The sequence below is a fragment of the Phaethon lepturus genome, unplaced genomic scaffold (genome assembly GCF_000687285.1).
Source record: "Phaethon lepturus isolate BGI_N335 unplaced genomic scaffold, ASM68728v1 scaffold10654, whole genome shotgun sequence".
Lineage (NCBI taxonomy): Eukaryota > Metazoa > Chordata > Aves > Phaethontiformes > Phaethontidae > Phaethon > Phaethon lepturus.
The window spans coordinates 76,003-101,059 of record NW_010537017.1 but is presented as its reverse complement, the minus strand read 5'-3'; the positions used below and the strand labels follow the sequence as shown (position 1 = coordinate 101,059).

Genomic DNA, 25,057 nt, shown 5'->3' with positions numbered 1-25,057 from the left:
TCTTCCGAATAATTCTTCCTTGTACAAGATGGACCTATCTTTGTTCAGTTGTCCTCTGTGCCAGAACACCACCTTGTGGAAAAGGAAAGCAGAGCTCCATCTTTGCTTGGTTAGAAAGACCGAAGATACCTGAACCTCCAGATTCCTCTCCCTTACTTTTGGGTCCTTTCAGTTACTTTTGAGCAGTTCTGGGTAAATATTTGCCAGTGCTATTAGTACCCATATGAATGAGCTGCATGGAATAAAAATGAGAAGGCTGAAGGAACCTCAGCCTCTTTACTAGATGTAGTGAAGCGGTGACAGAGCTTAAAAAAAGTGTTTGTTTAATTTGATTACATTTATAGTTATATTAAGAAGATTATACTGCTCTAATTAAGGGTTACTAGGATTTTCTATAATAAACTTGAATTTTCAGCTATTTATAGCTCTGGGAAAACGTTCCCATACAGAAATTTGGCATTTGGTGTCTCAAGCTGAATGGTATAGCTTTCCTTTTTCTAATTTTTTTAAAAAAGACTCTTTGGCTGTATTCTGTTTTAAGGGAGGCAATTTTTTGTGGTTTTATATGCTTTTTGTTTTCCCTTGGCAAGGCTTGATACATGATGGAAAAAACAAATTTTCCAGGCTCTTAGTCTTTTATGTCAGCTATTTCCTTTTTGTTAGTTCAAACATTGTACTTTGGTAGTCATTAGTTTTTAACAGAGCCATTATATTATTCAATAAGCAGTCACCTCTAAATATCTACTATAGCTACTTTTCATACTTTGTTACATGAAAATACTTCATATAATACAATCTAGTAAATATTTTTGTCTGAAACAGAATTATTTACCTGACATGTTTAGTATCTAATGTAAGTACTTGTGCATTTCTGTAAAGTTAACCTTTTTTGGATTCTCTTAAAATATAAAAACTATTTTTAATTTTTCTATTTATTTCTGTTTATATTGTCTATTTATTATCTGTAGACCACTTAACGCCATACTTGAAGGTGTTGAAATTCTCTGAGTTTGTCTCATATTTGATTCTGAAAATCCTTCCAAGGTGATGGTGCACAGTTGGAATCCTCCAGTTAGAGTTTGGGGAACTCAATCCCTCAATATATGAAGCCTGAGTCCTGGTTAGGGTCTAATGACATCCAGATAGTAAACAGAGAAATGTTTAAACTCTGCATAAGTTCTTAAAGACTTCAGTCTGTTCTGTGGATTTGAAGCTTGCCTAGTGAATGCAGATGGCGTTGAGCCTGGCACAGACTGTGACTGGTGGCTCAGGTGACTTCAGCTTTTTCAAGTGATGTCCAAATATTCTGCAAGTGTGACACTGTGGTAAGAAGACTTCACAAGGAAGCAGAGAGTCTCTTTTTTTCTTCTGGACAACATTGTCAAGTACGTATCTCCAACATCTTGGAAGAATTTCCTAACAGGTAGTTACTGAGTTTTCATAGGACAGGTGAGATTAAGGTGAGGAGGTACTCCTTTGGCCACAGAATGGAAAAATGCTACAGCATCTTAGCAGAAGATGGTACATGTACTCTTATAGTCTCTAATTTGTTTCTCAGTTTTATCCAGTGATTATGCACACTAAAATGCATAAATAGTACATGGGGGCCTGAACATAAGTATTCTGTCTCCCTTTTACTTGCTTGGTATCTGACCTTCTGCAGTGCAGCACAAGAGAAATTATTAGTTATACTGGGGAGAGAAATGATCAGAACAGAGTTTGCAAGATTAGTGAGAAACTGGCTGAGGACGAAATAAGAGATAATGTTGAAAGCAGATTAGACCAAAGAGACATTGGTGGTGGTGTTCCTCAGGTCTTTTTAAAAAAATATGTTTCTTCTATAGCACTAACCCCATTTTTTTGAGATAATATATGTTTGTGTTAAAATAAGGTAATCATGTTAGTCCAAATGTTTTCACCAGAAAATATCAAGGTGGTAAGATCTGCTGATGACAGAAAGATAGGAGACATTATCAGTATGACACTGGGTGCCACACAGGAGGAACTGAGTGACCTTGAAGACAGTAGCAATCAACGTACTATAGATGAAACTAGATGAAATTCAATGCAAAGCAAGACTTCTGGACTCAGAGCCAAAATGTTTACTCGAAGTTGTTAGTTCATCAGCTCAAAAAGTTTAAGGATTTGTCTGTAGTATTGCCTTGAGTTTCCACTATGTAGCCCTTTTGAGAGTGGTCCCGGGAGTACATAATTCTCAGTGTTGTGTTCAAGACAGTAAATTCAAGTTGGGACTAACTAGTGGACAGGAAGGCTATAGAGAAAATCAGGGTGTGAGAGACTTGGACTGTGGCTCAAAAAGATTGTATGCCTGTAGTATCACAGATGGAGAAGAAAAATCAGTACTTGAATGCCTTTCTGCAAAGTCCCTTCCAAACTTCTGTCCCCTACGAAATCCACAGGCTGCAGACGTCCCCTGAAGAGTTGTGTGAATGGCTATTGCACGTGCTGTAGCTGTGTGAACTGATCTGTAAAGATGGGTACAGCTCTTTGATTTCAGCACAAGTTTTACCACAGTAAGGACTGAATAGGATTTACAGGATTTGGCCTAGAAATTGAACATTTTTGCCACTGAGGTTTTACGGACATTTTTCATGCTCTAAATTAAGCTTTGGTTCACATAATCTATTTTAGCTCCTTTTTTTTTTTTTTCAGTCACAGCTTTACTCATAGTGCAGCTGTGGCATTTGTCTTGTAACAAGAAGGATCTGATAATCATGAAATAACCCAGATTTATGCCCGTAGTGCTGAAGTGGTGCCATATTTGTGAAAATAACTTAAAAAAAGTAGAAACAATATGCAGCAGATGTGAAGGTTTTACCTTCACATTTAAGTAGGTTTATACTGTCAGCGAGTGTGGGCTTAGCACAGCCTGACAGAATTTTAACTTACCACATGTTCCACGTGATCAAATAGATACTATACAGCTGTTTCCCATTCTTTTTACTGGGCTCAGATAAATACATAGTAAATGATCTGAAATATGTTTATTGTATTTTGGGTAGCGTTGCGGCTGTTGCTGCAGAGAACTTACTTTTACCCACGGGCACCGAGAATGTGGGGAGAAACAAAAGGTGCTGTAGGAATGCTCATTTTCGATTCCCATGAGGAGAAATTAGTGGCCATTCGGTTGAAAAAATGCCGGTGATACTAGCCAGGGAGGAATGAAAAATGGGTTTTTCATCTAGTTGTGGATGATGCGAGATTAGTGGCCATGCCACACACTGCAGAAGTGACTTCTGGTCTCTGGGAGAGCTGTGACTCGCGCGGGTGGAAACTGTCCCCCTGGGCTGACAGCGTCGTCCTTCCCACGGAGTTTAACTCTCAGGGAGGGTGGTGGGTGCAGCAGGAGCAGCCATCCCACAGGTAATCCCATGCTAATCCCAGTATGCTAATCTCACGCTAATCCCAGTATGGGTTTTCAACGCTGGAATAAAGACACTGATTCTGTATTCAGTGCAATACAGAAAACAGGGCGTCTCCAGAGCTCCTGGTGGGGCTGCCTGCATCCCCCCTGGCTGTTCCTTGGCAGCATGCCCCAAGTTGGCCATTTGATTTGTTTTTTACAGACACACAGCTTTTTTGGAGTCAGTCTTAAAGCAACTGCTCTGAACAGTTTCAGGACTTAAAGGGCCAGGTTATGTTAACTGCCACACCTGTCAACTTGATTCAATAACAGAGCAGCTAAATAATAAAGAAGGAAGTTTCATTTCCCTTCACCTGCTTTTCTGCTCTTGTTTCTCCTTCCACCCGCTCCAACTCCCCATGCTCTCCTTAGCCCTTTGACCTTACTGCTGCCTTCCTTCCCTCCTTTCACTGTCAGCCTCCTACCTTTCCAGATCTTCCTTTACACCTGGAGAATTCTTCTTCTTGTCTACCAGGGGCCTTTCTTGTTCTCCTTTAAATCCTTCTTTAAAACCTTCATCTTCAAGCAGAGGAATTACTTTCATCTTTCATTAATAAACTCATCAACATTTCTTGACTGAAGTTCTTTTCAGATTTATAGCCTGGTCTTGCAATCATTTACTGAGAAGCAACTGTTCAGTTAAATTGAGAACATTCAGTTGGAAGTTTGGAGAACTCGATTGTTCATTGTGAAGCTTCAAAATGGGAATATTTCTCACTCTGTAAAATACAATGTTTATTTATGGTTTTATGTACATTTTTATAATAAACATTTGTGGCCCCAGAGGAGCAGTGAAACATGCATGCAGATAACTTCTGCTTTTAACTTTTATTCCCTAACACAAGGTGTGGAACATGTTCTCACAGATTTTTAAAGGCCGTGAGCAAAGTTACTGTTGACAGTATGACTTTATACCCAGAATCACATGAGAGGGCAAGTACAAGGTGTACCTTTGATTTTAGTGACCTTTATTGTTTTGTGTTTCAGTATTGATTTGTATTTCAGGAATCTCAAGCATCTGGACTGCCTGAGTACATAAAGATTGTAGAAGTTGGGCCAAGAGATGGATTACAAAATGAAAAGGTAATTTTTCTCTTTTTTTGGGGTGTGTTTTGACATGGACATCAGCATTATTTTCATTGTGTAAAATGCATATATCATGCTAATTGTGTTTCTTCATTTTGTACTATAAACATATTTATTGATTTCTGTGTTAATAAGTGTCTTGTATATTAGAATAAAGGTATATTACTATTTAGCCAGATGTTAAATCACATAATTTCTTGCTATACTTGGTTAACTAGCCTTTCTGTTACTCTGCTGCCATTTTTCTCTCTGGTATTTTTCTTATTAATCAATCAATCACATTTTGTAATGACATAACTGGTAAATGCCATGAAACATTGGCTATCTTCATAATATGTGTTTGTGCTACGTGTGCTACTATAGTAGGAATAGTATAATAGGTTTTGTCACACTTCTTGCTGAACAGGCATGGAAAGAAAAGAAATTACTCTTTTGACAATATTTGCCTGAAGAGTTGGTAGGGAAGCATGGAAGAAGATTGAAAGAGACTAGGTAAAATAGGGTACATGTATCAAAATTATCATCTTTTTCCGCAAACAGGAGGATAAGCTTACGTATATCGTTGTTACTGATACCAAAGGTGTTAATAGTATAAACAGAATAGGAGAATTACTCTGCCTCAGCTGTGGATCTTTTTTTCATTTTTCTTTGGTTGAACTATTCTGTGTTACTATTTTCTTTGTCACTTCTTTGCTAGGTTGGTGTTACTACCAATTAGTTGGTTACTAACAATTAGTGAGGCTAGATCTATACCAAATTACATGGAAGTGCTTCCTCGTTCTTGTGTGTGGACAAAAAATGGAGTAGGATCGTACATGCCACCTAGTGGTTTCCTTGTGCAGTACCTTCCTACTGTCATGAAACAGTGTAGTTATGGTATAATATATGAGTATAGTTCATTATTAAAAAAAAAGTATTGATTATGTGCTAGGAACATTTCACTTAAAAAAGTTTCTTTCCACATTAAATACTTTACTACAGTGTATCTCCATGTAGGTGATAGTCCCAACTGATATCAAAATTGAGTTAATCAACCGGCTTTCCAGAACAGGCCTGCCTGCAATAGAAGTGACCAGTTTCGTTTCATCCAAATGGGTGCCTCAGGTATGTAAAATTATTACCATTCAGAACTATTTCAATTTAAATGCCATTCCATGCAGTGGAGTTTTCCAGTAGTATAGCCTGTATAATTATACAAGAAAATGGAACATAAATAATATGTTGTTTATTCATAAAATTGGATGCTTTTATCAGGCACCATTTACACAATTTTTAAGTTTTATGCTTTTATTCAAGTCAGCTGAAATTTGGCTACTTACTAAAAAGTAGTCAAACTTGAAGAAAAGCCAGCAAGCTGCTCAGAAAGCTGGTTAAATCCCTAACTCAGCAGAGTTAGGGAGCAGGTTGCTCCAGAAGGGAAGGGGAACTGGAATCCTAGAATCATTAAGGTTGGAAAAGACCTCTAAGATCATCAAGTCTAACCGTTAACCTAGCACTACCAAGCCCACTAATAAACTGTGTCATTAAGAACCACATCTACACATCTTTTAAATACCTCCAGGGATGGTGACTCAACCACTTCCCTGGGCAGCCTGTTCCAATGCTTGACAACCCTTTTGGTGAAGAAATTTTTCCTAATATCCAATCTAAACCTCCCCTGGCGCAACTTGAGGCCATTTCCTCTTGTCCTATCACTAGTTACTTGGGAGAAGAGACCAACACCCACCTCACCACAACCCCCTTTCAGGTAGTTGTAGAGAGCGATAAGGTCTCTCCCTCAGCCTCCTCTTCTCCAGACTAAACAACCCCAGTTCCCTCAGCTGCTCCCCATAAGGCTTGTTCTCCAGCCCCCTCACCAGCTTCGTTGCCCTTCTCTGGACACGCTCCAGCAACTCAATGTCCTTCTTGTAGTGAGGGGCCCAAAACTGAACACAGGATTCAAGGTGCGGCCTCACCAAGTACAGGGGCACGATCACTTCCCTACTCCTGCTGCCCACGCTATTTCTGATACAGGCCAGGACTCTGTGGCCACCTGGGCACACTGCAGGCTCATGTTCAGCTGGCTGTCGACTAGCACTCCCAGGTCCTTTTCTACTGGGAAGCCAAGCATAATAACAAGGGGAGCCGAGCTTGTAGCTTTGTTGACTAAAGGGCAGTCCGACAGTCTGTGAGAGCAGAGAAAGTCTGGTGAGGGTAACCAGGGCAGCCAGGAGTACACATACCCAGGTGAGTCTGCAGTGATGCAGCAGGTCCAGGGTCGAGCTGAGAGGTCAACTATGTGAGACATAGTCAGGATCCAATCAGTAAGGTACATGGCCAAGTACAGGCTTGGCTGCTGCTGTGCAGTTGCACTGTTTCTCAGGCAGGATGGAAGCATTATTGTGTCTCAGCTTAAAAGTTTCTTCTGAGTGAAAAGAGATGGTAGGCCACATTAAGACTTCTTAACAGAGCTGTTTGAGGGAGCCTCTGCTAATCTGCTTTATGGCTTTTATTGATGAGCTCCAAGGCTGATTGATGCCTCTCTATTTGCTATCTTCTTATCAACGAGCTGGCCTTGAATGTAGGCAGCTAAACTCTAAGAAAGGGAGCACTCTGGGCCCTGATCAACAGAAGTGCTAGGAGTACAATTTGCTGTGGTTACTACATAGGATGTGAGAAATCTTGAATATTGTAATTGCTCTCCAAATGTAAATAAATTAGCAGGTGATTCCCTATTTCCCCCTTGCAGCAGGAGGGTAGGAATTTGTATGAGTGTGTATGTGCAAGGGACAGCAGTAAATGGGAAGTGAGAGAACTGGGTCACAGGATGCTGAGTGGGCATAAGATGTGTGGGACGATGTATCAGTCCTCTGAGTAAAGGGCAGCTGGGATATAGGATGCTGAGTGTGGACATATTCATAAACATTTGAGAATATGAAGCTGTCGGGCTTGTGCAAACTGGGGAAACTTCTGTAGGGAGCTCCCTAGCACCAAACCAAGGGAGCAGACTCCCCAGGCCTAGGGTTTGTGTGGACTGTCATGGGAGCTTGACTCTTCCATTTCTTATCTGCTGCACTTGGTATGTTTCCATGTATCTATCCACCATGCAGTCCTCCTTTTCCAAATGCTAACATTATAAACATACACACACATACAATCACACACGCACTTACATGTTAAGGATTCTAATTAAGGAGAGATGTTGCAGATTCTATCCTGATTTTGAATGTGCTCACAAAGAGGCAGTGACTTTCTGCAGTTAATAATATGGAAAAAGTTCTTTACAATCAGTATTAACATTGTACTGTGGAATGGAGACAAAGAAAGTACTTGTGTATTTTATTTTGCTCTTTATTTATGTAAATATTCAGTTGTACCTAAAGAATTAGGATAGTGACACATTATTAATATAATTTAATATTGTTTCTACTTCTTTTCTACTCTTCTGAGAACTAATAGTCATCAATGTAAAAAAGAAGGGTAGCATGCCTTTTTTTCTTTTCCCCTAAATGAAATTTCATTTTCCACATTTGGAAGTCTGTTTGGAAGACCTAAGTTTAGGACTTCTGTGTATGTAGTAGTAGTTAAGCACATCAGTTATTTTGCAGATCTAGCACTCTATCAGCAGCCATAGTCTATTTTGATGAATTGTAATAATTTGCTTATTATTTTTCCAAAACTAATTTTACCTTTGGTACAATTCAGCAGAAATCTCAGCCTTTCTGAAGCCGGCAGCAAAACTGCATTGTCATTAGGAGTGCCAGGTTTTCATTTGAGATTTAACACTGCAAATTCAGGCTTAGTCCTGAAGTACACTGTGTATCTCCTGTTTGTGCAAACTTAATCATTCTCTGCAAGTAAGGAAATAAATCAATACTTGCCTTTATAATTTAAACTCATTTTCAAGAAATTAAGCACTTGTTTGCACAGAAGCATTTGAGTACTTACATGTTTAGTAAGGACCACAAAGTATTTAATACAAAGTAAAACATGAAATTAATTGATTTGAGAAAATACTTCAGTTTTTAACATTGTTTGTTGTACCTCTTCTGTCAATGTATATAAAGTTTCTCCTTTTTAAACTGAGAATGCATCCTGGGCCTGAACTGTATTCTGGGCTTTCCTTTCAGAAAAAAAATGGTATGATCATACTTTCTTTTATTCATGATTTAACAGAGCAAACTGGCTGTACAGCACTCTCTATGGGACTCCTTTGATTTATTTCAGTGTTCCCGGGATTACCAGGGAAGGACCTAAAGGAAGGGTAATAGGAAAGGGGAAGAGAACAGCAACAATGCAGAATTTCTTTGGTGTCAATGCAGGGGCAATGAGTTTTCAGGTTGTGTCTGTTAAAAGCAGCTAGGCTAAGTTTTTCCAAGTGCCATCAAACTTTGGCAGTTACAGCAACAGAAAATAATGTAAGGGCTTTTAAAAAATAGACGGAAAATTCTAAAGCAAAGGTGGATTTCTTCTTCTCTTGTTTAATTATTTCCTTTTCCTGTGAGCCATTAGGAGCACCAAATTTAGCACAGGTTTGTCAGTTTTGGAAAAAATGAATGATCCCTTCTTATCTTAAATTCATGTCTGAATACTTTATTTTAATGCCTTAATTTGTGTTTAAAATGTTTTCTTGTTTAAAAGATAAGATTGTGTTGCTTTGATAGGGAGTGCAGTCTTAACTTTGTCTTTTCTTTGCTCCTTTCTTTTTTCTTTTCATAGGTCATGGGAATAGAATTCACCGTTATGCTTAGATCACTCATCCACTTATTTCTTTTTTTAGTATTTTAAAGCTCTTTTATGGCTTCCTATCCACTGTTTTTTTTGGCAGAGATTTTTTTACTGAAAAAAGCTAAAAGAAAAAGTTCCACAGTAGCAAGGTGCCATATAAAACAGGATCCCACACCTATAACCTAAATGGCCAAAAATTATAAATACCTACCATTAGAAAGCTTATTTTTAAAGAATTTTGGAAAAGAAATATTTTATTACAATTTAAAATCTTATAACATGCAATATGTGTTAAAATGGGATTTTACTTACAGGAAAAATAGTAATGGGACAAATGTAATACATATAATATTATTTGGACCTGGCAGCTTTATGCTGGTTGAAAAAGTGTGATTTTGGTTTTCTAGTATATTTTATGTCAGGCTATAATTTTAAAGTGTGGAATTAGTTCCAACATTTGCCATTTAATTAATCATTTGGTTTCAAACATTATTCCTTGCCTTGAGAAATGTAGATACTATTTATATTAAATTAAGGAATGAAAAAATTGTTCTTAAAAAACTAGGGCATTACCAAATTTTTTTTCTGAGGTTATCAGATCTGTTAGGTGGCCTAATTTAGTTTATGTAGAAACAATTACAAAAAGTTGCTTTGTGCCATCACTTGTTTCCTGGTGAGAAATGAATTGTGTCTGGCTATCAGACATTTTTCGTACCATACGTCCACTTCCTTATAGATACATGTTCTGCTTGTATTTGAGGAGGGATACATGTATTTTTCTGATATTTTTAATCCATTGGTTTTCATAGTAGGAAACGTTGCCAGTAGTATTATGCTCTCCTGTAAGGACAGGCTGAGAGAATTGGAGTTCAGCCTGGAGAAGAGAAGGCTCCAGGGAGACCTTACTGCAGCCTTCCAGTACTTAAAGGGGGCCTATAAGAAAGATGGGAACAAACATTTTAGCAGGGCCTGTTGCAATAGGTTAAGGGGTAATGATTTTAAACTAAAAGATGATAGATTTAGACTAGATATAAGGAAGAAATTTTTCACAGTGAGGGTGGTGAAACACTGGAACAGGTTGCCCAGAGAGGTGGTAGATGCCCCATCCCTGGAAACATTCCAGGTCAGGTTGGATGGGGCTCTGAGCAACATGATCTAGTTGAAGATGTCCCTGCTCACTGCAGGGGGGTTGGCCTAGATGACTTTTAATGGTCCCTTTCAACCCAAAGATTCTATGATGGTCACTTAATAATCTGGTATAATTTAATATCACTTATTTAAGATTGTGGTACTGCAAAGCTATTGATAAAGTATCTGTTGAAAATAAGGAGTAACAAAAGCTTTGTAGTTCATATATTTTTTAATACAGTATTCCTCAAATGACTTTTCATCATTGTGTAAGGAATCAGAAATCCAACTTAATATTGTTCGCTTGGAAGGTTTGCTTTTATGGGAGATGATTTAAAAAGCATTTAAAATACACTATTCTTTTTTAAAACTCAAAATCTGTAAGATGTGAAATATGAGTGATATGTTTTGTTAACTGTATTGTTTTCAGGCAGGCACACCATTAAAAAATAAATGAATTTTTCCTCCATTTCTTTCAAGAGAATATGCTTGTCTAAATAATCTACAGTTTATTACACGAATAAGTCTTTGATTCATCTTCTTGATTAGTACGTGGAGTATATTTAATCTTGAGTGAGAAAAATGTAAGAATTTCTTAAAAAGGTAGAGTTTCTTTTGTGAGAGGAGACTAAGGAAAGCAAATGCCTGAATAAAGTAATGAACTTTGACCTTTGTATAATAAAGAAGAATTTTCTTCTTTTGAAAGAAAATTCTAAGTATATTAAAATGTTACACTACACAGAGAACTGGAATTTGCTGTATTTTTAAGGATAGACTTGTGCTTAGTCTTTTCAAATATGCTGATTACAGTGTTGAGTAATTCAGGTTCACTTATGCTTAAGATTGTGAAGTTGCATTTATCAGAGTGCTGAAGTTTTCAAGATTTGGATGGTTTTAAAATGTCAGTTATTCTGTTAATTCCACCTATTTTGTCCACTGAGGTAAGCTTAAAGTTGCAATGATCAACATGGTCATAAGTCTATCAATTTATAATGTAGATTATGTTTTTACAGATATACACAAAAAGAAACACTGTTGAAATCTTAGCCCCAATTCTATATTCATATAGAACTGGAGAGCTTGCAACTCAAATACTCAAAAGTTAAGAAATAAAAAAAAGAGTGCTTATATAACATCCATTTAACTCCTTTGTTGTTACTCTTTTTGTATGAACTCTATACCTAATGAAGGAAGAAACAGAGTCTGAACCAATTTCTGCTTAGTTATGTAAAATCAGAAAATAACTGCTGATCAATACCAATTATTTATATATTTTAGATGGCAGATCACAAAGAGGTAATGAGGGGCATTGAGCGGCATCCTGGAGTCCAATATCCTGTTCTGACACCTAATCTTCAAGGTTTTCATTCTGCTGTAAGTGACTTCATAGAAGATTATTCTTTCATGTTCAGAGACACTTTCAATTCAGTACCATAAACTAGCTATTTAATGTCATATAACCTGTCCTGTTAGAACTAAGCTATAGTTTTTAAAATTAAAAACTCTCAGTTTTCATTGTGAAAAATGGGCAAATTCACAGAGTGATGTTAAGCTCTATATATTCATACTTTAATGGAAGTATTGATCAAAAAGTCTTTGCAAGCTCCTATAAATGATGCTTGTGTATAAAGAGAAAGACAATTCCTTCACCACCTTTGACTTGTTGGCCCTAGAAAAGTTTCTGTAGAGTGTCTTCTTATTGGAAAGTAGTGAAGAAGAATGAGGAAAGAGTCAATTAAATGAAAATGCTTTATAGGAATGTATTAGATTTCTTAAATTTTGCATCTCATTTTGGTAGGGTTTGAAAGTTTAAATTGTTTCAGTTCATACAAAATAAATATTCAAAATTATAGACTTGAAGTGTTTGGAATTGTGAAAATGGAGCAGCTCAGTCTTCTTAAAACATACACATTGAGAGTCAAAGCTTTACAATTTTTTCGTTTTCTGAAAATTTTTCATGCTTCTATGCTTTTGTCTTGATATAGGACAGGCTGTGTTTGGATAGCATACTGCTTGATGGTCATTTATGGTGTAGTTTACCATTCAGTTTTTATACCGCATATGAAAACTCTATTAAAAAAGAATCCTGTACATAGGCAAGTTAACTATCAATAGTCAGCTTTATAGTGCCACAGCATTGTCTGCAATGGTAGCTTGTATGAGTTGAATTAAATCTACTATATTTCTATACCATATTTAGTGATATAATGAAAGGAAAACAATGCAAAAAAAGTTGTAGGTTATTGCTGAGTTCTTTCTTGCTGCTGTTTTTCTTTTCTTCCCTCTATTTGAAAGGATATTCATTTTTATAAGGGTTGCTGAAGCTTAGACATTAGCCTGCAGAAGCAGAGAGAAAAGGGAGAAGCTCTATTCTTTTTCATAGAACAAGAGTATTACTCTCACTGGAGAATGAGAATTAATTAACTAGCTATTCTCCTAAGCTTAAATGTTTTATTCTCCTTTCATTTGGCTTTCAGCATCCTAGTTTGCCTCATGTTAGTGAGTACTGAGGTACTGAGTACAAGATCAGGGTAATTGCCCCTTCAGTGAAGTCACCACATTTACACATTTTCTAGACTGGTATTTGCTCTGAGACTTTTTCTCAGCAGACTCTCACATACATATCTTCCATATTATCCATATCAACTATGACACCAGACCAATGGAGTCCTTGATCCTAGAGTTGGCTCTAACAAGGAAATCCCTGTTGGTTATTGTTCCTGCTCTACGCACATGCAGGCAGAGAGCTTTCCTAAGTGTCCTGGCATTCATGAGGAACAAGCTTTTTACAGAGGATGAATATTTCAGAGTTGTTATATGATCATTTCCTTCTCTGAAAAATGAATATAACTATCAATCATTGTTATTTTCATAGTTGGTTCATATGATTTCCTACATCTTAGAACCTTTATCTTTTATCACTTTAAAAATATGTTTACCTAATTGCTAAGAAGAGGAAGGAAATAAAAGTGCCATAGTGAATAAATTCAAAGTTTGATTCCATCTGTTTTTATGCAATAGATTTTAAAAAAATTGAAATGCAACTTATATTTTAGATATGGATGATATAATGTACTTTAAAATTCAAGAATGTTGTAGAGAAGTAAGTGCTTAATCTAATCTCTTAATCTTCAGTTATGATTCTGTTTTATTGAAATGTATTTTTCAGATTGTGGCAGGGGCTACAGAAGTCTCAGTATTTGGCGCAGCATCTGAATCTTTTAGCAAAATGAATATTAATTGTTCAATTGAAGAAAGCATAGAAAAATTTGAAGAAGTTGCTAAATCTGCAAGGAATATGAATATTCCAGTGCGTGGGTAAATATAAAGATTCTGAAGTAATACAGAGTTATTTGAGTCGCTGTTATAGGGGGTTTTTTTTGTACCAATAGAGAAGTATACTACCAAATTTTTACCTTGTAGATTAATTGAAATAATAGTCTTTACTGTCATTTTTGTAAAAAGATTGAATCTATTTAACCATTTTGGTCTATGTTTTGTAACTGTTAATGGTGGCTAGTTTCCTCTGGAAATTGAAAAAAATAAGCTGTATGTATAAACATACCCATTTTATTATACGAATTTATTTTTATCATCACAGATGACAGAATAAAATTTATTTTGTGCTGCTGAGAACTCATAACACTGTTGTCTACACCTTAAAAAATACCAGGCATACTTTTATTTTATGATAGTATTGGTAATATATAGACTGTAGAATCAAGGTATAGAAATGACAGAACAAATTTACTCCTAAGAAAAAAATATTCTTGATATAAGTTATTCTGAAAACTCCAGACATTGAAGTTTGGAGTCTCTAGTTCACGAAACTTGGGAATTGTCCAGTATTTATCTTTCTCTAGAGTACCTTCTTTTAAACTTAAAATAATCATGAATGGTACCCGCCCTTGAACAGTCTTTCTTTTTAATTTCCATTTTCTTTTGCATTACACAGAGCTACTTGTTTAAGATTATTTGTGAAGGTCCTTGTGAATGCAAGAAGGCTTACATGTGTTCAAGGAGAAACTCAACAGTGAGATTCATTGAGGATTACTAGTAGTACAAAGTATATCATGATCAGAGAATACCTGGACTTGAAAATAGATAGAGGTAGATACCTCAGAGAATAAGTGCTGAAAATCTGTCTGGGAATAAATACTGGGATCTCTCTTTCCTCCAGAAATAATGATGAGGTAATGCTACTGCTCACTTTTTGCACAGTAGTGTGGTAGTTTGAGCATTTGCCTTGAGAAGGGAGATCTGACTTCTAGTTATACCTCAGCCTCAAAGGATCACAGAATAACAGAATGGTTTAGGTTGAGAGAGACCTCTGGAGGTCATTTTGTCCAACCCAAGGATTTTAACACACGAACTTCCAGCCAAGGATAGCTCATAAATGCTTGGGTCCTTATTCCCTAGCTTGGTTATATGTTTCAGATGGAAAATCACTGAATAGAGAAGTAAGAACTTTGACTGTATTAAGAGACAATAACTTGTACCAGAGTTTAAATACTCTACCTAGCTACTAATCTGTCAGGTACAGTCAGGGTTGCCTTCCTGAGCAACTTCTCTTATAAGAGGTCTGTTTGTATTGAAGGTCTCTACAACCTCTGTTTGCTACATTTTTCTGGAACTAAATTCTGAGCTGAGAACGTAACTAGCAATTTGAGGGATGCCTGAATTTTAGTCCCAGATAGGTGTGGATAAGGGAATAAGCAGTCAATTCGGAAAAGGCAGCATGTGTATGGCAACAAACCTTAGGCACTGGTAAATATTTTTACACTAAACTTTTGGTTTTTGGTTTTCTCAGATGTCTAGACATGTCAGACAATAGTTTCTGTTTCATATTCCTGTATTTCACTAACAAAATTCAAACAAATGGCACAACAGAGGCAACCAACCATCAAGGGAGTCCTCAAAGCTTATGCATTGTATATGTTTCTGGATAGCTCTGGGTGTCAGCAAATGGACTTTCCAACTGGTCCAGAAGACGTAAGCTGCAGGTGATGAAGAAGTCCCTATGGTGTACTCTAGATTGATGTTGGAGCTTAAAATGTTAACTTACCTTCTGTGCACTAGTTTTCACATGTTTAAAAAAGTGGCAACCTGCTGCTTTTTTTCCACAGATTGTATGTCTAAGGCATTTGTAATACGCCAGTAGCAGTTATTCTGGCACTGATAGAGTGATGTGATGGAAATGGCCGTTCCCTTGATAGGATTCTACAACATTCCCATGCATTTATTGTCTACTATCTGATGAACTGTGTGTGGCAGGTTTTTTTATGCACACAGCAGAAAAAAAATGAGAAAGCAGCAGGATGGTAAGGCATGTTCAAGAAAGGAAGAAGCAAGAGGCAGAAAATGGTCAAACTGAAGCAGAGCACAAAAAAAAAAGAATATTATAATAATTAAGAATAAAAAGAAGGAAAATAAAGCAAGGACGTACAAAGAGAGGGGTATCAAGAACCAGGTAATGAAGCAAACAAAAAAACCAGCAGTACAGAGATGAAGAGAAATAGAAAATACAAACAGATTATGTTTTAAAAATGCTTAATTTGTGCATCCAGTACAAGGATATGTAATTTCACTTCAATATGCAAACGTAGGCAAACTTTACACAGTACATGCCGTATTTTTATTGAGTATGTCGTGCCAGGTGCAGTATGTTACACAACACTTCAACAGTGGACTGCTTAATGTCAGAAATGCGACAAAGTGAACAGATTCGAAATGGTGAATGAAAATGATGTCAGTTCATTCCAGCTATAGCTTTCTTCCTTAGGCTTACAGGTCTAAGAAAAGTGAATCATTCAGAAGTAGGAAGCCATTGACAGAATCATTTGATTTGTGGGACTATAACCAAGTAAAGAATCCAATTAGAGAGGATAAGCATATTGACGAGAAACTACATTTATAGTTATGTTACAGCTGTCTTCATCACAGGATATTAGCTTGGGAACTAATTTATCCAGTGAAAATTATATGTTGAGGCATCAGAAGATAAGATGCTGGACTAACATTACACTTCAACAAATCAAAAATTTTAGGAGAGAACTGTCTGGTATTTGTTCCAGGGGGATCTAATATAACTCAGTTATAAAGTAGCTAATCTGCTCAAAATTTGCTGAGAATCTAAATTTCCTATACTGAAATCCATGTTCAATGGATGTTTTAGATACTCAGAATTATTACCTCAGTTAGATTTTTTTGTTATGAAATAAGGCTCAATATTGCATGGATTGCAGAGTTACAGGAATCTGTAGGAAGCATTGAGATTGAATGATTGCTCAGAAATTATAAAAAAAATTGATTGTTTAGTGTCCATCTACCTCAGTACTTTCTTTTAGGCTCCAGTGTACTGTCTTTTGTTGAGTAGGATTCTGAAGACTGGAACAATAATAGCAGGAGTATAAGCATAGAAATGCAGAATTCAGAAGGACTTTTTTTTAATGGTAGATCTCTGAGCAGTTGAACAAAGCTCTAGAAGGTGCACTTAAATCTTTTAATCAGTTAAAAAAACTAAAAAATACACATAAAGAAGAAGCATCAGTTTTGAATGCCAAATCCAGGAAGCAAATAAATCTGTTTATAACATGTCAGCTGCTTGTGAGGGGGAAGATTATGGAAGCAGACCATCATTTCCAACTTAATTCTAGAAGAAGAAACCATAATTTTCTCTGGTACTAACACACAATGAAAGCCTGCACTACTATAGGGAATTCATTAGGACTTGAGTGGAAGTAGTTAATTAGTTCCCAAATATTGCAGTACATTTAGAAGACTTGTGGAGTTTTACATTGTATTTAATGATATAAAACACAAGGCTTCTCTTCCACAATAAATAAAGGTGTGGAAAAGATAATCAGAAAGGAATACTTAAACAGAGATTTCATAGAAATATGCAGTGCAATCAAGGTGACTTTTTCCTGGAGGTAAAACACTCAAAAAAGTATTAGCTATCAAAGCCTGTGATTTATAATCCTGTATTTAGCTGCTACTGAGGAAGCTGCTTTTAGTGACAGATAAAATAAATGGCATTTTTGTATCCCAATTCCATGCAAAATTCTCTAAATGCCGAGACAGTCAAGGCTTTATGGCAAGTTGTTCTTTATGCCAAGTTGGTTTTTATGCCATGTTCTCTATGCTTTATATCCTGAACTGTAAGTATCACATAGACAAGTCAAGCAGGGGCAGAAACTGACAGTTTCAGAAATTGTAATTTGGGAGTTTCTGTTGCATGACCTCAAACCCAGCATTTTGGAAACAAAAGAATGGGTTGGTACATAATTCATCATTGACATTCAGTATTTAGAATTGGTGCTCATGGTTTGGCTGGTTGTTATTTAATTTCAAGGAGAAGATCAGTTTCAGATTTTATTTTGTTTTGTGGCTTCTATTTACTGAAAATAACTGTATATTATTTGCAATTATTGTAACATGAGGCAAATCTGAGCATGACCACACAACAAGGCTGATCTTTTCATCCTGAATTTCCTTGTTACTAGAGTGAAATAGGCAGCCTTCAGGCTATAATTTGTCATATGTGCTTTTTAAGGTACCTGCCGTAGGGTAAGATGCACCACTCTCCAGATGATCCATCCTTTGGCTGCAAAGGAGCTTGCGTTTTACCCTATGTTAGTCATCCTGTAGATGTCCTGTCTGAGGCATAGGCTGTAGATTATTATCTTTGGTATCACAAGTTAGAACAGATGAATCCCATCCTACCTGTGCATAGGCTAAGGTTAGCACCTTGTAATTTATGTAAATTACAATAGATATAAGAAATGTACTAATAGGCTTTGTGCTGCAAGGTAACAAAATGAAGCTGTGGACTATATGGACAAAGATTTGTGCTCTGTGCACTGGGAATCAACATTTTGCTTTTAATCACCCTTTTAGAGACTGGCTGTTTTTAAAGAACCATGGCCAAAACCTGCAGCCTTTGCTCAAGCAAGCTCCCAGGACTACATTTTTTGGCTTCTAATATAAATTTTGTAGGCTAAATATTTTGCTTGAATTACTTTGGTAATAAAAGTATTAATATGCAGAAATTGTAATTATATTAATTTCAATATAGACATTGTTTCCTTTCTAAAGCACTATTATTATTTAAAGTGTTATTTATTTGCAGGAAATGGATAATTTAGTGCCTTTCCCTAACTCCTTGTTTGTGCAGTTGAAAAATACTTCCAAAAATAATTTTAAGGGGTTCAAATTTTATTTCCTATTTTTACTGGCAATTTAGAATTTATGTAGTGAGCATAAATCATTGGCAATCCTTGAATCTTATGAAAAATGCACTCGAACAATTGAAACTAAACTTTCAGCTTTTGCATGTCTTACTGTTGCTACAGCTGCACTAACATTGACTTGATCATCATTCATAAAATTTATGTTGTCAGCTGTCACATTTAAAATCTGTAGCACAGTACACAGTTTTCTAAATGTTTACTAAATTAGTTCAAATATTTATGAAGAATTGAAATCTTGCGTATGGTCTTAGAAGTTAGACTATTTATTAGCATCGTAAAGGGCTTTTTATTTTTGTTTTTTTGTACATGCATAAAAACTTTACAGTAACATCTGGGACACATTCTGTGAAGACACTGAGACAAATCAGTCATAAACTATGTGGTCAGCTAATTACTACTATGCATATTTTGCATGTGAAATGACACAAAATACTGCTGGTTTTAGAATTGCATCTTTTAATGTGTAATTCAGGTACTATTAAAAATATCACAACTTTTTCAGTGATTAAAGATTAAGCCTAGCAGCCAGGATTGATGAAAAACTGTGGCAAATGGTAATTGCAAGTAGTCACTTGGATTGTGTTTTAATTTAAATGTATTTTTAATGTACGTATGAAGAGAATGTTAAGTAAATTCTGCTTAAGCTAGATTCTTCCAAGTTAATGTATTCCAAAATTTAAAAGGACATAGAAATAAATTGCAATTAGTACAATAGAACAGTAAGAAAGTAAGGACTTGTGTTTCCCCCTTTTCCACAAATGGTACTTCACTACCTACTTTGTGGGTAGTGTGACAGTGAAATGAAGTCAGACTATCTCCCTCTGAAACATTCATTTCTGTATAGGGCTGTGTTAATCCTGAAAAAAATTAACTGGGAATATAAGAGCTGAAAGGTTGTAAGTTTTTTTTCTCTACTAAAAAACCCTTCTCCAGGACCAGCAATTAAAAGCTGTATTTATGTCCCAGTCCTGAAAAATTTTCATGTTAGTAGCCCTTCTGAGGCCATTTGGACTATTTGCATGTGCAAATGTGAATGTGTATGCAAATGTTTAGAGCTTCAGCGTTAGAAAAACAGATGCAAATGTTTGCTGTAAAATAACTCTAGAAGCATTTCCTTACAAAGCTGCTGCTTCATAAATTAAAGCATATGTAATCACACATTAAATTTAAACTGGTGTATGTAATTCCTTTGTTCATAGTCCTATGTCTTTTAAGAATGAGCAGTGTGGTGAAGTTCACAATACACAAAAGCATATTGAAATGTATCAATATTTGGCTTACATCTGTGTTTGTGTAGAATTCATATACTGGCTGGTATACTTGAAATATAACAATATTTTTTGCTATGAAAAATAGATACCAAACAAACGATTGTATGCAGTATTATTATTACCTTTTAGAGTATGTTATAATAAAGATTACAGTTTACAACAGATATAATTCCTTGTTGATTATAGGAAATAATTATCATTTTACTTTGATGCTAATACACAAGGTAAGACACAAAATAGTGTCTTAAAGAGAAACAATTGATTTTAGTTATCTTTATCATGTGCTAGTGATATTTGCATTTATTTTGACAAAAAATTATGTGTGGACGAACACATCAGTTTTATTTTAATGTACTTTATAACAAGTAATTCTGGAAACTGATAATGAAGTCTGTTTTGTTTATAAACAAACATCCTGATTATCTGAAACTTCTGATTATCAAGGTAATCTGATCTTTATAATTCAATTCGATAATCCTCTTTTTTATTACAGTTCATCTTAAATACCTTAATTCATGATATTTGGATGGCCTTACAATACTGTATTTTATATACCTAATTAGAAGTACCATGAGATAAATTCCAACAATTCAGTTTTGCACAAATCAATACAGTTTAAAGCTGCATATGTTTTAAGAATGCAGACAGAAACTCAGAACTCCTATTTTCTGGTATTCTGGAAAATTTAGGGCCAGAGTACACATGTTTTTTTGCATTGCTTTAAGCCCCCATTTTTGGACTATACCATATAGTTTAGCATAGTCACAATTACATAGATAATAGGTTGATTTATAGCATTATCTCTTCTTTAGATAGTAAAAGCAATTTAACACTTTCATGTCACTATAACTGAGTTTATATTTGAGATTATGGGAACAAGAAAATGTAGATGAACATTTAATAGACTTGGAAGCGACACATTTTAGTATGCGGATGGTAAAGAAATCTACAGGGTTACACAGTATTAACCCAGCTGGTCACAGTCCCCTGGAGAAGTTTGAGAAGTTGGAGACTGCCGGGATGTGGGGACTTGCTGCATTTCTCTGTAGTGAGGACAGGTTAACTAACAGAGCCATTGTACTAACGCTGTCATACTGGATGATTGCACTATCTAAGAGGAGACATTTTCCTTAGGAATAACTTTATACCAACTTTTACCCATTTTTTTCATGCCTGCAGATAGAAAATATTATTAGTAGGCCAGGAGAGCTGCTTTTAAAAAAACAAAACAATCCCTGTTTCTTCTTAAAGGGTAGTGTAAAAGCAGACTTAAAATGTTAGTATGAAATTATAAGGTAACAATACAGTGTGTTTGCTAGTATGTTACTGATTGCTCCACGAATAATTCAATATAGTTACTAGAAGTCAAGTGGTTAAGTGTCCCTTCATTATAGTAACAGTTTTGTTCTTTTGAAAGAATAAGTTATTTTGTAGAACATTTTTTATGATTTAACAGTGTTTTCTAGGCATTCTAAGAATAATAAAAAATATTAGTATAGGATTCACTTTGAATAGCATATATATTACTCGCAACTGGGCACTAAAGACATGGAGAGGAGGTTTTTTTTCTTTTTTTTTTTTCCAAATCAAACGCGGAAAAAGAATTCTGGCCTCATTTACAAATTTTGGACTTGGCTTAGAGATTCTGTTTCTGGAAGAATCTCCTTTTTCTCTTCTTTTCTTTGTATTTCCTCTCTCCTTACAGTAAAGATTGCCTGTTTTTTAACAAATGGCTTCCTTTACAAAGAGACAGAATATATCAACCTTAATATTATGAATTCACCAAATGATAGGCATATACATTTTAGCACGAACATCCAATAAAAATAAATACATCTGCAGTGAACATGGTAAATTATATGCAAACTTACACTATAATAATAAACAGGAAACAGCAGCATCTGAGTCTGCAACTGGCTTCTCAGGAGGCTCTGTGCTTCCAGCTGTGGTAGCAGCTGTGGATCTGGCTCTGGAACGCTTGCTGAAACAAGCTGACAAAGGGCTGATTACAATGTGGAGTTCAGTTTCTGCTTGGATTCATTTTCCTTTTAACACACTTTGGTTATGAAAAGTTTGCTCATTTACCCTGTTTGTGGTTTTATATCCTGCACTTCACAGTCATTGGGCTGGTGTGGTGATTATCACCATTCCTAGTGACCTTGATCGTGGGGACCTTACACTGTCTATACCATTTGTGGAACATTGCAATTTAGTTTTGGCTTACTGGAAGAAATTGAAAACTCTCTTCCTCTTCCTTCTCCCTCCCCATCCCCAGAGGCTGTTCAGCATTTTTGTCCAAAATATTACACAGTAAAGTTGTTGGGGTTTATTTTTTTAATTGTTTTTATATGCATAGAAAACAATTTAGGAGAAGATCAAATGATACTCACCTGCAGTGAATTCTGCAGAACAGGCAAGAGGCTTGGTACACTCTGCCAGGTGAAACAAGTAGAGACCTTCTTTTTATTACTTTTTATTAAAGGGAGGAATTCTGTTTTCACAGAACCTAAGTGAGCAAACCAGCATTTACCTGTGTGTTCCTAAAGCAGCTGTATAGATATGTTCACTTATTGCAGGTCCTTCTTTTCACCTCTGGTTGCATGGGCTCTTTCCTTGATTGCATACTAAAGACATAGTCAAGCTACTAAAACGTCTGGCCTTGATTTAGCAGAGTTTTAAGCACATACTTAGAATTAAACACTTCCATCACAGAGTCTTCTTTGTGAACTCCCAGATATTTGCTTCTGCTCTCATACTGTGGAGTGTCTCTGGTGAATATCCTGAGACCAAGACAGTCTTTTTCATTACAAAGTCTTTTTTTCTTTCAGTCCTGCCATGTTTTTAGAAAACAGCTGTATTCTCCAACTTAATTGAATCCCCAAATTAAATCCCAGTTGCCTCTGTAACTCCTTGCTCAAACTCTTCACTCTTTTTCCCTCTGCTGCTTTTCTTTGCATAGGATCTTGCTTTTTCTCCTAAGGAAAAATAGATACAGTATGCTCTTCCTTCTGTTACTCTCTTCTCCCTCCCCTCCCCTAATCTTTTCTCTTTCTCCTCCACTGTCAGAGCAGCAGGAGTTTCTTGTCTCCTTTCCATCTGTACCCCTTCCACTTGCCCCAGTGACCCCATGTTCTGTTCTTCCTCTTATTTCTCCCCTCCCTTATTCTCTTTCTTAACCTCTCACTATCCTCTGGCTCTTTTCCACTGCAACACAAGCAAGCATTTGCCTCTTAAAAATTACACCTTTGACCCTACTTGGTTCTTCATATCGTACCTCATCGCCTATCTCTTCTTTGTTCCTAAACTCATTGAAGGCGCTGTTTATAATTACTGTCTGGAGACCCTCTTCTGTGATTCCCTCCTAGAACTCCTACACTTTGGCTTCTGTTCCTTCCTTGCAACTGCAACAGCTCTCACCAAACTCCCTGATGACAAGATCTCAGAAACAGTAGTCTATCCTCATTCTTCTTGACTTGTCAGTAGTGTTTGCTGCAGTTGACCAGACTCTTCTTTAAAGTTGTGGGTTTTGTTGCTTTCTATGGCTCTGTCTTGTTAATTTTCTTCTTTCTAAGCAGTTCTTCAGCATGTTCTTCGAAGTTGTCTCCCATTTTGGAGGGGTGTGGGTGGAGGTCTTAGGACTCTTTTTTGGCTGGATTCCCTTGTGCTTTTAATGCCTTATGGGTTATTTCATACACGAAAATGTAGCAGCCAAATGTATCTGTAGATAACAGATCTACCTTCCTATTGAAAGCTATTTCCTCTCACTAAGTTTATTAATCTGGAACCACACAAGTGCAATTACAAAGCATCCCACCTGAAGTCTAGATGTCTTGGCAAATGATCAAACCAGACACCTGATTTTCTTCCCTCTTTCACATAGACATGCATATTTTTGCCTTTCATATGCTAGGCTCTCTGTACCCCTGCTAGCTGTACTCAGCCCTTGCCTGCATCTGTTCCAGGTTGCATTACTTTTTCCAATAAGAATATAGCGAGACCTTGTCAAATGGAATTTATATGTTATGTCCTCTATTGAAAATTATTATCCTGATATATGTTTGGAGTGCATTTTACTCTTACAGCCTCATTTTAAGCATTTCACTTTCTTTGTCATTGCTATCAACTGAGTCCCATTTCTATTGCTCCTGTCCTTTCTGCATGGAACCTCAGTGCTTTTTTTTGGTATTGACAGTATCAATAAATTAAATTTATCACCATATCTCTACTTTTAATGGCAATTCATTAAATGAAAATATTAGATAAAATTCTCCCAAGCTCATCCTTGATGAACTCTACTGAAAAACAGTTCTTTCATTCCCCACAGGACTTTGTTCTCTCTCTGGTAGGAAGTTCTTTACCTGTCAAATTCTTTTTTCTCCAGTTTAATATTGCATATCAGATGCCCAGATAGATTATCTCTATCATATTTTCCTTGTTTAAAATGTCAGCCTAGTTGCAATGGTGTAAGCATGCAGAGAGTTCATAATCTCAAACAGATTTGTACATGTAGTAGGCAGATTCCTCAGGTCACCACATACTTTCCTACCCCAGCAGGCCCAGCTGAATTATGTGAGCTTGGGCGAGTTTCTGCTCACTGGTGTGAACCACAGGGAGTATTCCCTTGTTCTCTAGATACCTTTTGGCCTGCTTTTACTTTTGTTTGCCCTACTCCATTCCAGATGTCATTCATGTCCCATTATCACTACCAAATGCATGTCTTCTTGATCTGACATATGTAGCCGTTAGGAACATGTAAGGATATATGTAATTAAAGGGAACATGTGCACATACGTACTGTATGTTTTGCATTTACTTTGTATTTAATACTGTTCTTGCTCACTTCATAATAAGTGCTGTGGGTGATGTTGCAAAATAATTTCAGTAGAAGTCTGTATTCACTAGTTCTAAGGACTCTAGTGTTATGGAAAGAGCAATCCTTTGGGACTGAAATTTTTCATGCTTGGTTTCATTTGAAAAACTGTGTATGCATAAAAAAAAATAAGGAAATTATCCTGAATTGTTTTTGAGTTATGTGTCACTGAAAGGCAGGGCAGTGTTTAACTGTTAACAGTAGCTACTTTAATGTAGATAAGAAAATTTAGAATTTTGAAACTTAAACAGTGACATCTAAATTGGGGTGATATTTAATGAAGTCCATGACCAAGTTTCAAAAACCTGGTTTTCATAAT

At 36.2% G+C, this 25,057-nt stretch overlaps 1 protein-coding gene across 1 annotated transcript in view; it reads left to right on the top strand.

The window, feature by feature from the left end:
• The first annotated feature begins 4,435 nt into the window (after positions 1 to 4,435).
• HMGCLL1 (3-hydroxymethyl-3-methylglutaryl-CoA lyase-like 1) overlaps positions 4,436 to 25,057 on the top strand; it is a 60,083-nt gene continuing 39,461 nt past the window's right edge. Inside the window, exons 1-4 of the mRNA XM_010286346.1 lie at positions 4,436 to 4,507; positions 5,507 to 5,614; positions 11,624 to 11,719; positions 13,515 to 13,663. Coding sequence (XP_010284648.1) covers positions 11,624 to 11,719; positions 13,515 to 13,663 — 245 coding nt within the window. The 5' untranslated portion in view covers positions 4,436 to 4,507; positions 5,507 to 5,614. The remainder of the gene's footprint in view (positions 4,508 to 5,506; positions 5,615 to 11,623; positions 11,720 to 13,514; positions 13,664 to 25,057) is intronic.